The sequence below is a fragment of the Colossoma macropomum genome, unplaced genomic scaffold, assembly GCF_904425465.1.
Source record: "Colossoma macropomum unplaced genomic scaffold, Colossoma_macropomum, whole genome shotgun sequence".
NCBI classification, from domain to species: domain Eukaryota; kingdom Metazoa; phylum Chordata; class Actinopteri; order Characiformes; family Serrasalmidae; genus Colossoma; species Colossoma macropomum.
Window position 1 is genome coordinate 5,486,807 of NW_023494804.1, and position 14,750 is coordinate 5,501,556.

General features: G+C 39.9%; 1 protein-coding gene across 1 annotated transcript in view; it reads right to left on the bottom strand.

Moving 5' to 3' along the window:
- Positions 1–14,750, bottom strand: part of kirrel3a (kirre like nephrin family adhesion molecule 3a) — a 219,103-nt gene that overhangs the window by 66,130 nt on the left and 138,223 nt on the right. Inside the window, exon 4 of the mRNA XM_036595784.1 lies at positions 2,445–2,602. Coding sequence (XP_036451677.1) covers positions 2,445–2,602 — 158 coding nt within the window. The remainder of the gene's footprint in view (positions 1–2,444; positions 2,603–14,750) is intronic.

A 14,750-nucleotide genomic window follows, 5' to 3' on the forward strand; every position in this document is an offset into this window, starting at 1 on the left:
GCTGTATCAGATTCTCTCCCAGATTTAATCAAATCAGGCAATAAAGAGTGGCTGGAAAAAGAAGCTTCCGCCCTCAAGGAAAAGGAGACACTGCCATGAAGCCCTCCAAATTCAAATGAACTGTTTTTTTTATCTTCTTCCCTGATTTAACAGGACAACTGTATCATGATGAGCAAAGTCCTCAAATCATAAAACATTTATAAACACTCAATAATGAATTACGGTTTTGAGTTAAAAAAAGGAGGAAAACGCAGGTTCCAAACCTAAGTGTCTTCATTTCCTCATCAAAAGCTCCGGTTTGCTGTTTAAAAGAGGAATCTCTTTCATCATTCATCCAATGGGCGCTTATTTGATTTACAAGACACTGCCCAAACCATCGTTCAGGCTAATTGCTTTGCCAGTCGTTTCCTCCTCATTAAGGTGCTCCATCATTTTGGAAACGTTTTGAAAGTAGCTCACTCTCGCCCGCTGATTGGATTGGAAAGTAATCTTTCCGTTAAAGGAAGCGAACCTGTGGCGAGTTTGCTTGTGTGTAAATTAGGGCTGGGTAATTAATAAGCAGGCTCTCTCTCTCTCTGGTGGGCTTCTGAAGGGAAAGGCTCACCAAGAATGCTCAGATTACACCCCACCCCCCATCATCAGGGGAGCGCTCCTTCCAGCACGGCCCAGTGCTTGTCTCAGTTTCCTACCCACAGCTGACAAAGTGAGCAAATTGCCCAAGAACACATCCATAATTGAGAGCTCTGGAACGTCTTCCTTTTTTGTCATATTTAAAGCGCAGCGTTCGAGCTCCAGCTTGCCCCGAGGATTAAATTAAAAATTACTTCTCACTTGTCATTAAATTGACAGAGCCAACCTTTTTGAGGACATGCAGGCGTGCAGAGACGGAGGCTTCATGAAATAGTAATGCTTCTCTGCAACGAGAGTGTACATCCTATATTTACGTATATGTAGGCGGGCGGCCAGAGTGATCTGACGTGATTTTTAGGAAACAGAGGCTTTTCTCATTATAGAAAAAATGTAATTATAACACAATAAATTATTAGCACAACCATTTTTTTTTAATGCCATTAACACATTTTACTAGTCTGACCCTTCGAACCATCCGTAGTACTGCAGGCTGAAACCCAGCTGAAGTGGCTATCATTATAAAAGCTATTTAAAAGCTATATCTGGGCTCCCAACTGGCCTCGCTCTCTCTGGGTGGGTAGGATGGCCCCATTACTTTGGGTGTCTGTTAGCTGACGCACCAGATCTGGCGGTTGGTGCTTTCCTCCAAGCGCGTTTAGCTGTCCAATGACGTTGCAAGAGCGGCAGTTTGAAAAGATGCGGTGGTGCTTCACTGTGTTAGCCTTCGCCCTCCTAGCCCTGGTGGTATTGTGTGATTGGGGGGGATCCGAACTAGTGGGTTGAATAGGATATAAGTAAATTAGGGAGAAAATTGGGAGAAAATAAAAGTAAAAAAAACAACTATATCTGAACAAGAGCTACAATCCGAGACTCCATCTACTATTTTGATCTAATGTTTAAAGAACACTTTAAAAATGTTTATCATTTCAAATCATTATCCTATAAGGCTACATGTTAAGACGTAATGTTTTAACTGCATCAGAGGATGTGTTGAGGATGTTGTCAGGGCCACAGATTATGTTACATGATGTTTTTAGAGAACGTTTCCAGGACAACATTTGAGGAACAAAAAAAAAAAAATCCTGCTAAAAACATTATTAGAACGTGTGCGTAACATTCTCTGCATGTTTTTAGAACAATACATTTCTAGCTGCGATCAAAACAACACATAGCATGTGTATCAAGTTCATTAAAAAATGTTATGGTGTTAATATTTTATCATGCAAATAAAACCACTAATACACACATATATGTATATATGTATATACAAATGCATACACATACACTTTTTTATTAATTTTCCATTTAAAACAGCCATTAAGTTCAAGTTTTGAATTGTTTAGCTTTGTCCTTTTCTCAGCAAGGGCTTCTTGACGTCTGCACACCCCTTCTGACCCACAGCATTGAAGTGCTTTCTCAAAGTGGAAGAATGGACAGAAACATGGACAGAATTTTTAGTAACTTGCACTTTTGACTAAATAAAACTCTGACTTTTGCACAGTACTGTACCTTAATGTAACAAGATTTTATTTCATTTTGGGCCACTTCTATTGGTCCATTTATCCTGAAAAGTTCACACTGTGTGAAGTCCAGCTGGTATATTTAAATGGTATAAAGAAATAAAAAACGTGTGTTGAGAAGCACATTTATTCTTTTATATACACTGACCCACTGACCACTGAGAGAAATGGGTTAATATGTGAGCCTTTTTCAAGGCTCTGAATGGTGCAAAGGCCAGCGACCAGCAAGATATTCTTTCGCCTCCTCCCTTTTCTCAAGCACGTGGATTTGAATGCAGAAGGGGATGAAAGTACCTTTGAGTACATGGCTCCGTTGAGGACTTCTCCGTTGCGGATCCAGATAATGGAGGCGGCCGGTTTGGCGTTGTCTGCATGGCAGGTCAGGTTCAGTGGATCGCCCGCCCTCAGACTCACTACGGGGGCTCCGATGATCACTGGGTCATCAGGGGGAACTGGAGGATAAAATAATTTTCTATGTATTAGATCATCCTTCAGACAATGAAGTGAATTTCAGACGGTCCAGCAGAGAAGACACCCTGCGCAGTGTGGGCAGAGGTCCATTATCTCATGTAAAAAAGAAAAGGAAAAAGTCAGCCAGAGAGAGAGAGAGAGAGCGAGAGCGAGAGTGAGAGAGATGGAGGGATGAGCAGGGAAAAAGGGCAAAATGTAGGTTCCTGAATAGCACTGATTGCAGCCCCTCTCTTTAAGCAGCTCTGATCACCCTGGTTTCCATTCAAACTCGGGTGAATTATTGATTGAGCACTCAGCTCATTAGAGAGCATATCTAGGGCAAGCCTAAATCAAAGGCAACAAGCAGCTGGCACATCCTGACTAGTCAAGAGAGACAGAAAAGGGAGTTGGGGGGGAGCAAAGGGAATGAGGGGGGCAGTGATAGAGCCAGTGGGGAGAGGAGGAGATGAACAGGGATAAGAGACAGTTCCAGAGACGCTGGCTTCATGAGGAGCTGGACTAAGCCCCCTCCACATTCACCCCCCCACTTCTGGGGGATTACTCATTAGGCCTCGGCTGCTTTCTCAGCTATTTTCACCAAATCAAGCCCAAAGAACAATTAAGGCTTGGGAGTTAGACGGCAGTTGGAGCCACTTTCCTTTATTTCAGATGTAAACGTTAGCAAGTTGTTGAGGGAAGAAAACAGAAACACTGATGTGCTTCGCTCACCGATGCAGCTGCTGTTGCTATTTTGGGCAAATTTTGTGGAACACTGATAAAATGTCATAATGAGACATTGTAGAAATTAATAAAATATGTACACAAATTATATTTACTTTACACACAGGAAGGTCACACTGTTAGAACAGAAAGGGATTCATTTTCTTTGTTTCACAGAGTAGTGAACGATAGCAGGGTGACAAATTTGTCGTTCCCAACCTGCCGACGTTGGATTAGCTACAGCAACACAGGTCAGCTCGGTAGTGCAGCAACCTGGAAACTCAGGGCCTGATGGACTGAGCCTTTCGCACCAGTTTCAGGCACCAATCGGACACATTCTGCCCACATTTAAACTAGCGCACCCGCTTAATACAGTTTATTATGCAAAAATGCAGAAAACAGCTGACATTATTAATACTTAAGGAACTCATGGCGGAATTTTTTCTTCGATTTTCTTTCGCCTTTAAAACCAGGTGTAAATTGCGTTCTCAATAGATGTCTTGTTGAGAGACTAGCTTTAACAATGGCAGCATACACAGCAGGTAGAGGGTGGCATGAGCCTTGAACACACTGAAAGAATGTTTACCATAAAATAAACACCATTTAAACTCTCTGGACCGTACGAGAGAAGACACGGCGCAGTCCGAGTTATTGTGTCACAAACTCTGTTTTCTTTGCAGGAGGAAAATATCACCCCATAGAATAATGTGGTGGGAAAGAACTTGGGCTTGCTGACTAGCAGAAACTGGGTGGAGCTGTGTCCAGTTTACGCAGTCTTAGTTAAACAAACGTTAAATTCAGGTGCATCGTTGTCACATTGTGCAGTCCTAAGTCGCATTTTGTTCTTTGATTGGGTCTCAAATAGGGCTGAGTGAGGCCTCGTCCAGTACAGGTTGTCCAAGCTACCGCTGCTATAAAAGAAAGCATTTATGAGCAGAGCATGGCCTGGTCAACTGGCATTTTTCCTTTTTCTCTTTTCTTTGCCTCACCTTGTATATCTGTCTACTTTTTTTTATTTATTCTTCACTGACCAAATACTGCCTCACATTCAACCAAGGCATTCTGGTGAAGTGTTTTGAGCTTCAAGACAAAATAACTAAGCAACTAACAAAATCAAACTGCCACTAAACGCACTGCTGTAGATGCACTCAGCACACATTTCAGCACTGCAAGAGGCTCCATGCAGGTATGTAGACATCTATGAGAAACCAAGTGGACCAATCTCAGACAGGGGAAGGTCTCAGAGCAAATGATGCGATAATTAGTTCTACTCAGCAAGTGGCAAATCAGACCATGATGGCATGAGATGGGTGTAGGTGGAGGATAAAAGGGGTTGTATAATATGTTTGTCATCATTTTATATGTTTTCCCTAAAAAACTTTAAAATTTCATTACAAAAAAAGTAAAAGACGAACTAAAATCTATGAGCTTGTTCCTTCACCATGCTTTTTACTGTATATGCATAGAACATCTAAACTTTGCATGTTTAAATGCAAACACAATTTGCTTATAGTTTGCACAAACATGACCAAAAACTAAATTAAATTACGAAACTACTAATAAGTTAAATTACAATTTTTTTGTCAACATCAGTATTTCAGCATTTAGACAATCCAAAAAAGTCCTCAAAATCTTTAAAAACCAAAATATGAATAGTCAGAATTGTTAAAAAAAAATGTTAGTTTTATTTAAAAAAAAAAAACAACATTTTTATTGAATGTTTATGTTTTTTTTTTTAACTTTTAGTTGCTGTCCTATCCGTCAACGTCACAGTTCGGTGTGCTATTGCAGAAAATATTTCAAGATCAGTTCACTTCACAGTAAGATGATAAACTGTGCATTTTACTGTGAATAAAAAGTGTTAAATATTGTAAAATCCTGGCAATAATTTACAGTGTACCTTTTCCCAGAGACGTGTTTGTCTTTTCCTATTTTATGAGTATGTGCTTGTTTGTTTGGTGTAATATGTTTGCTATCCTTGCTCAGTCTGCATTTTCTCTTTCTGTACTGAATATTGTAATCATTTACTTTTAAACCCCAATAAATACAAGGCTGAAAACACAGAGGTTATTTATAGACACTGTGTCCGTATTGACCACCCTCTAGTTTGTGCATGTCAGCTGGCAGGAACAGTAAAACTTTGAGGAGAGCGGCTGAGGACTTCATTCACAGTGTTGACCTCGGCTCATATCTCTCAGCAGCCTGTCAGGCTTTTTGAGGCCCGGCCTTGTACCATGTGCTCATCTGTGAGGGAAGCGATGGCTGATTTATTACTCAGGATTACCTCACTGGTACCAATCAAGCCCCCCCCCCCTCCTCCCAGCTCGAGAACCCGTACGGCTCTGAAAGTGAATGAATAGCTCTCCGCTCGGCCACCATAAATTTGATGCCGTCCGCGATCTTTCTGTCAGGGTGCTTTTTGGAGAGGAAGAGGGATGGAGAGCAGAAAGCGAAGAGGCAAACTCGCGAAGTTGTCGCTGTTCTGAAATTCAACTTAACTCTAGATGTTGAAGGTATTATTGTTCTATTGTTATGTCATTCAACATAACTGCATATTTGATTACATATTGTTTTACATTCTGTATCAACAACTTCAAGTCTGCACTTCTCTACTTTTCCTTTTTCTGTTTGTTTTGATGTCAAGCAATGATGAAAACATGGCAAAAATGTAGTTCTGTTTTGGCAAAACAAGACTCAACACAACTTTTCATCATATTTAAACTGGGATAAAATATCTCATCTTCTATTTACAAACATGGATTTGAAAGCTTTGATCAAAAGTTTAGCATCTCAGCTTTCACCAAAATTTCACCCCTCCAATGAGCTTCGAGTGAGGAATGATTCACATCATTTAATTTGGGACGATGGGCATAACTCAGTTGTTCAGATGTAAACAAAGACATGAGTGGTTTGATATGAAGCTGTAGAGACTCTCCATAGATTTCTTTACAGTGGTGGTGATAGGAACCAGACGTCATGATGTCTACAACACAAATATAGCCATTTTATTTACTATCCAAAACCACCTACACATCTTCTGAGTGGTAAAATAATGATGGTAAAATAATGCAAAATCTGAAACACATATTTTGAAGCTCTCTGCCATTAATAGGTTAAAAAAAGGCCAAAGCCTTCCCAAAATTAGAGTCATTTTAGAGGCATTACTCTCTTCGGATGTCTGGTTCCTATCACCATCAGACCTTAAAAACTCAAGCCACCACACCATTTTGTCCAAAAAGACATCGTTTCGCTTTGAAATGCTGTTTTTGTTTGAGATCTACTGCCCACTTTAGTCTTACATTGTTAAAAATTTCACAAAACAACTGCAGTAAACTACTGGCTACTAGTTGCATTAGCGTCACAGTAATTTACTAAACCATATTAACAGTAAATAACAGTAAAATTGCGACTGTATACTGTGAATCCACCGTATACTGACATAGCTGCAAAAACACGTTTTCTTTGGGGGCTAATTTGAATTACAACACCCCATGAGAACCTCTCTGCCGTTAATGGCTTAAAATTAACTTTCAGGCCAAAGCCCTCTCAAAATTAGAGGCATATTAGAGGCATTAATCTCTTCAGACGTCTGGTTCCTATCACCTCCACAGTCCACAATTAAGATTCTTTAAAACAGAGGCTTTCACACCAAACCACTCCGAATGACTTCGTTGACATCTTAATGATTTAATCACGGACACATCTTGGAGAATCCATGGAAATCCCCTTTCAAAGTAAAACAAAGAAATGAAACAATGCCTGTCCACTTGTCAACTAAAGTGACCACTACTGACTCCAAAAACGGATATTATTCGTCAGGTTATGGCAACATATCTTCACAAAATGGTGACCCAAGACAGCTCTCCCCTTCTCGAACTCTCCTCTCGAACGCTTGACAGCACCTTAATCAACTTACCCATCATCATTACGGGCATGTTTGCAAATATGCCTCAGTGTAATGGCTCCAAATTGACGATTTAACACGGCCAGTCAATAGATCTGTCTCGAGCAGGTCAACGGACTAAATTAATCGCCCCCGATTTAATTGCCGTTCGAAGCGGCAGCAGAAACACTCCAGCGCTCCCTAACTGAAACCTGGCTCCTTGTCGCCGAATTACTTTTCTCTCTGCCCTCTTGATACATGGGGCCCCTGGGACGTCTCTCCGAGTCGTTCCGTCTGTGGAGGTGTGGGGAAAAGGGGGGGGAGGAAGGAGAAAAATGGAGCAATTTCATTTTGGAAAACAGAGAGAAAGGGGCGCTTGGGGAAATGTGACCTATTTTCTAATGTACCTGGATCCAGTCTTAGATGTGGAGATGCCTGTCTCGCAGGAATAGGTAGCAGAGAGGATTAATCACTTTCATCCCGGGGTTCAGTCGTTGCGCCACACAGCAGCGCGCAAACCCACAGCAATTAGCCCTCTCTTCCAGCTGGATTAACTCAGAGTTGTCGTGGATGCTCTTTAACGGAAGCCTCTTAACGAGATGTGATCTCCTCATCAACCAGAAAACCCGGACATATAGAAAGTGTACTGGAATCCACAGGGGTGGGCGATGTGAAGACGTGGTATCGTGATACTACACAACCATATCATATCTGAGTATATCAAGGGTATGTGTACTTTTATAACACCAAACAATTGCATGGATCATAAAAAAAAATAGACTGTAAACAACAACAACCTATGTATAGTCACTGCATAAACTGCATAGTAACAAGAAGCAGATTGGATATTAGCCCATTATGCCATTTTCTCATTTTATTAATTTATTTTTCTAACTACTGTTTGATTTTTTTCTCATGTTTCCTCACATTGTCAGTTTTTGTAAATGCTGAATTGAAAAAAAATCATTGTACTCAGCTTTTTAATAGACTTTCATTATGTAACAGTGCATTTTGTGTGTTCTAACCTGTTCACAACCCTCAAAAATAAATATTGCAAGAAATAGGATCTGAACTCTTTGGAATTATGTACATTCATGTATAAAGTTGACTTAAAATTAAAAACTATTTTAAAACCTATTAAGAATGAAAACGATTTAAGCTAATGAAAAATAATGTATTGTTCTTGTCCAAATTGAACACACCATTCAAACATTCATAGCAGGCTGAGAAAAACATGTGAACCCTTAGGCTAATAGCTTCAACAAAAGCTAATTGGAGACTGGAGTTAGCAAACCTGGAGTCCAATCAATGAAATGAGACTGGAGGTGTGGGTCAGACCTACTTTCACACTCCAACTTTTTAACTTTGCTATTCACAAGAAGCATCTGCGGCTGTGAACCATGCCTCGCAATAAAGAGACCTCAAAAGACTTGCGATCAATAACTGCTGATTTGCATAAAGTTGGAAAGGGCTACAAAGTAATCTCAAAAAGTTTGTGTATTCATCAGCTCACAGTTAGAGAAATTGTTTTTAATTGGAGACGATTTATTGCTGTGTATACTCTCCCAGACTGTGAGCCAAGATTACTCCACAGGCACAATGTAGGATGCTTTGTGAAGTACAAAAGAGCCCTAGAGTAACAGCTAAAGGCTTGAAGGAAACATAGAAACTGGTTAACATCTCCACTCATGAGTCCTGCACACCTAAAGTTTGCCAAAGAGTACCACAAAACTCCAAAACACTACTGGGAAAATATTTGTGGACTGATAAAACTAGGGTGGAATTGTTTGGGAAGAACAAACAACGTTACGTATGGTGTAAAAAGGGCACTGCAGACTAACATAAAAAAACATATCCCAACAGTGAAGCATGGTGGAGGGAGCATCATGATTTGGAGCTGCTTTGCTGCCTCTGGGCCTGGACTGACCGCCAGCATTGAGGGAGTTTATCAATGTATCCTAGAATCATGATCACCTGTCCGCCAGCTGAAGCTCAGCAGAAACTGGGTGATGCAGAGGGATAATGACCCTCAACATCTAGGTAAATCTATCACAGAATGACTGGGTGGTCACACCAGCCACTTAAAGAATATAGCTAAGCTGTTATATGAATATAGCCAAGCAGTTCTGTAAGGAAGGATGGTCCATTATTCCTCTTCAACATTCTGCAGGTCTGATCTTTAGCTACTGGAAGTGCTTGTCTAAAGTTAAAGCTGCCAAAGTAGGTTCGCTTACTTTTTCCACCAGCACAATTATTGATGTGCACAATAAAGACATGAAAAATTATGTAAGTGTTTTTGTGTTATTAGCTTAAGCCTATTGTGTTTGTCTATACTTGTGTCTGAGATGAAGAACAGATCTTATTTTATGGCCACCTAGGTCATTGCAAAGGGTTCACATACCTTTTTCTTGCCCCTGTTTATCGTTAAAATGTCCTCATGTATTGTGGTGATACATTTTTGCCATATCGCCCACCCTTTGCTTAGGTGAAGCTGGGATAAAGGAACCTGTCTCTGGTTGTTGATGCCACCTCAGTTAATTGCAGCCTGGCTCAGCTTAATGGATATCTGAAAGCTACGGCTTTAGGAGTCCCTGCCAAGGGTCACTTCACTCCTGTTAGCTCATGACTGAAAATGTATTTCTGAGGTATGCTGAGCGTGGGTGGGGAAGGTGTGCAGTGATGAAGACAAGAAAATCTTCTCTGAGAGAAAGTGAGAGAGACCTGTGTGACACTAAGAGCATTAATAGTTAATGAAACAAGCCAAGAAGATACCTGCATTTACTCTTGTGACGTATCTGCCAGTGCTTTATATTAATTTCATCCCATTTTGGGTGAAAGGGTGCTTAAGGAAGTTGTTTTATTATATTATCTAGCTGAGAGTAATCTGAGTGTAATTCACTGCAGAATCTGCAAAGAAAATGCATCATTTCCTGGCTTTAAAAATGCATATATGAATGTAAGGTGGGGTGAATAATAGAAATTTATTTTCAATTAGGATTTTTGCTTCAAATGATTAGGAAAACAACATAATCGAGATAAAACAATTACTGTACTACATTTTATTTTGAAGTGATGCTCTCATTTTGACTTGTTATGTTACTGTGGTTGGTGTAGTGTAGTGGGTAACACCTCTACCTTCTAAGCTGTAAACTGCGGTTCAATCCCCTGCCTGGGCAATAAGAGTCCCTGGGCAAGACTCCTAACACTACCTTTGCCTACCTGTGTAAAATGATCACATTGTAAGTCTCTCTGGATAAGAGCATCTGCCAAATGCCATAAATGCAAATCCAGCGCACACTTCTCCTTTACTGTAGTGCTCTTTCGACCCTCCCTGAAAGCCCAAACTCATCTCAATTCATTTTGGTCTAATGTATTTGTATTTATGATTTTTATACATGTTTAGTAGTTTTCGGCAGGTTGTGGAAAAGCACTACAACAATGTTCTTATTTATTTTATTTATTTCTTTTATATTATTTATTTAAATGTATAGATTTTTATATGACAGATTATTTATTTTTGTGTATCTCTTTTTACATTTTTTATTTGTTTTTCAGTTTAATTGTATTCAAAGTCCAAGGATCTCCACTGTTAAAAAGACATGGTTTTTACGTTCGGTAAATGCCTGATGTTTCCACAGTCAATGAACAAATTTGTTAAATAATCATGATCTCAATATGAGCAAAACCATCAGGATTATGATTTTTTGCCATAATCGAGCAGTCCTATACGTGTGTATTCAACCCTGCAGGACCTGGTAGATCACCAAAACTGTCTAATTTAGATAGTACCTAAACTTTTCATCTTATATCAGATCCTAAAAAATCCACCATTCTACACTATAAGAAATAAAGGTTCTGTGCAGGTGAACTTTTCGTTCATCAAGGTACAAACACTGTAAATGTGCCCTCAAAGGTACAACAGTGGTTTTAAGGTCCAGTTGTGAACCTTAAATAAGTTTTTCCAGGTGAAAAGTTCGTATTTGTACCTTTTCATAACCGAATGACTTAAAACAGAGCAGTAAAATAAAAGCCTGGAGACGAGACGGGGTGTGTGGAGTCAGTACAGCTTAGAGAATATCATTTCAATGGATTATGGTTCAGTTATGTTCCCTGACTAAAGGTACTGAGATGTACCCTTGAGGGTCCCACCCCAGTGACAAAAGGGGGACTGACCCAGTGACAGTAAGATGTGGTGTAATGTTTAATGGACTGATGAGACTAAATTTGTAATTGGGCTTCATTAGATCATGAGAAGCAGAAAAACAAAGACTGAACTTTGGAGATGTGCACAAACATCCCTGCAGATTTCTGTCAAAATTAAAAGAAAGTCAAAAATAATGGAAGCTGTAATGAAGCCAAAGTGTGGACACACTAAACACTGAAAAAAATCTGATATTATACTTAATAGCCATTTTGACTGGAAATGAAATAAATGATTGGAAGGAATTCACTCCTGACATGCAATCAGATCCGGCCTCATTCGTTTCATTTTAGCTCTAGCTAGTAAAAATCAGGGATAGAGCTGAGCAGAAATAAAGCTATTAACATGGATACAAAACAGGCAGCATATGGTTCATAATGATCCCTGTGTTGACCACATAATACTGTTCCTTATCCCCAGTCAAAGAAAGCAGGGCCCACTCTATTTGCTGTTCCATCAACGAGCTTTAGTCCTTTCGAACAAGGTTTTAAAGGTCCAAATGTCAATGAACAAATATTGCCATAACTTCAGGAGCCCAATGCCTCAGCCTTCACTAAGGCCTGCCTTCACTACCTTCACCTGAAAAGGGTCAGTGCAGAACAGATTTATTCAAATGAAAGCATTTTTCACAGATTTGATCAACTGAGAATTCTTATTAACATGTTTGAGAGAATGTAAAAGAATAGGCTTTTTAAAATCCTAATATTTTCTAATATCTGCCTTATGTTATCAATCCCAGCATCACAGCCCACGGCATTCCTCTGTACCTTCTTTTGCAAGGACAAGCTTTTATAGAACACTAGCAAAAATCCCATTCAACTGAATGAGAAACAGTAGCGAATAACTCAACATACCAACATTTAAAATGCTATTCATTTCAAGTGATACTGACATGGTCTCAGCAGCCAGTTGTCCTCAACAGTAAAAATATCCATAACCTTTTTAATTTAGGCTTTTATATATATGTAAAGCTGGTGAGCGGATTCAAGAACACAGAAGCGACGCTCCATGTCATAATCGCTCAGCTGCTGACAGGATCTTTGCAAACAAACACAAAGCCGATCTGTGTTCGGCCTTGTTTTGCTGATTTGTAAGACGTGATGCGTTTTGTTTGCCGTCTGAGACTCGCTTGTGATTGGAATCATTGTCTTCCAGGCCGATGTCGCGCTTGTCTTAGTACAGAAGAGCGAGAGTGACCTTGCGTCGTTAAAATGCTGTCTGCCATCTTTGTTCTGCTTGGAGAAGCCATCATAATTGAGTTATCACGCTGAATAGAGGTTTTTCATGCCATTATTTGCCAACCTATGGTGGACAAACTATAGTGGTACTTAACAATCAATATTTCAGGACATGCTTCATTTGTCATGGTGTCTCTGACAACATAAACGCAGCATTTACCTGAGTTAGGAAAGTGAAAAATGAGCCAAAAGAAGAGAGAAGTCGAGAGTTACTTTTGTTTTGCTCTACTAATCAAATGTAGTAATGTAACTACCAATTATGTACAACGCCATTTCCAAAACAGTTGAGACGCTGTGCAGAACGTAAATACAAATACAAAGCAATGATACGCAAATCATGTAAACTGTATTTTTAAAGGAAAATACTACAAAGACATGTCAAATGTTGAAACTGAGAATTTTTTTATTTTACGCCAACAACACATTCCAAAAAAGTTGGGACGGGGGCATGTTTACCGCTGTGTTTCATCATCTTTTCTTCTAACAACAAGCGCAAGCGTTTGGGAACTGAGGAGACACTGCTGTAGTTTTGGAAGTGATACAGGACTTCAGCTGATTAACAGTTCGGTGTCTCCTTTGTCGTATTTTTCATTTCATAACCCTCCAAATGTTATCAGTGGGTGACAGATCTGGACTGCAGGCAGGTCAGTTTAGCACACGGACTCTTAATACGAAGCAATGCTGTTGTAATACGTGCAGAATGTGGTTTGACACTGTCTTGCTGATTTAATTAAGGCGTTCCCTGAAAAAGACGTTGTCTGGATGGCAGCATATGTTGCCAAAACATGTATATATTATTCAGCATTAATGGTGTCTTCACAGATGTGCACGTCACCCATGCCATGTGCACTAATGCTCCCCTATACCATCATGAATACTGGCTTTTGAACTGCGCGCTGATAACAAGCTGAGTCGTCTTTAGCCCGGAGGACACAGCGTCCATGATTTCCAAAAAGACTTTCAAATGTTGATTCGTCAGACCACAGGACACTTTTCCACTTCCTCTCAGTCCTTTTTAAATGAGCATGGGCCCAGAGAAGGTGGCAGCATTTCTGGGTCCTGTTAATGTACAGTTTGTTCTTTGTGTTTTAGAGTTTTAACTTGCAGTTGTGGACGCAGCGACAAACTGTTTTCACAGACAGTGGTTTTCAGAAGTGTTCCTGAGCCCATGCAGTGATTTCCACTACAGAATCATGTCTGTTTTTAATGCAGTGCCGCCTGGGGGCCCAAAGATCATGGCCAACAAATACTGGTTTTTGGCCTTGTCCCTTGGTTTCTCCAGATTCTCTAAATCTTTAATGTTATTTTGTACTGTAGATGATGAAAAGCAAAAGTTCTTTGCTGATTTATGTTGAGAAACATTATTATTGAATTGTTGAATTTTCATGTCAAAAGACCACCTCACTGCAGAAACAATGGTCTAATCCAGCTGTGCATTGAGTTAAGCCTCGCCAGTCCCACCCAGGGCAAGGTACTCAACATGTTGGCGAAGCGGAGGCAGGCCTATGTGACGAAGAGAGTGAAAAACTTTTTTTCTCTTGTGGAAAAATCAGTTTATCCTTGCCTAACAGCAGGAATAAGAAAGCAGTTGTCCTTTGTTGACGCTGCTATCTATAGAAGGCAGCTCACATGAGTGTTAAGAACAACCCTGCCATCTTGCATGTATTAAAAAAGCTGTTTGCTCATCAGAAGCTCTGGACGCGTGTTTACAATGCATGCAGATGACAATATGACAATAAATCACTTTTTTATCATAACCACATCAAGAATTTGCACAATAAACACATCATTTATGAGGTGTTATAAAGACAGACCAACTCACACATGCAGAACCAAACTAATGCGGTGAGATTAGTGGGAACGTCACCCAACAAATGCCCCCCCTGAGCTGGGCTTGAACTCGTCTCTCCAATGAGAAGTGCTAATAACTTCATCATTCAGCTGAACTACTAGCCTGTACACATGCTCACATTGTTGGGTCTAAAATACATACACTGTATGGTAAAACAAGGCAGTAAAGGCTACTGTTACAACAAATCTGCATCATCATAAGGAGCTTTTTAAGGAATTTATTCCTTTTTGTAGGCCTGTACTAAAAATAGAAATAT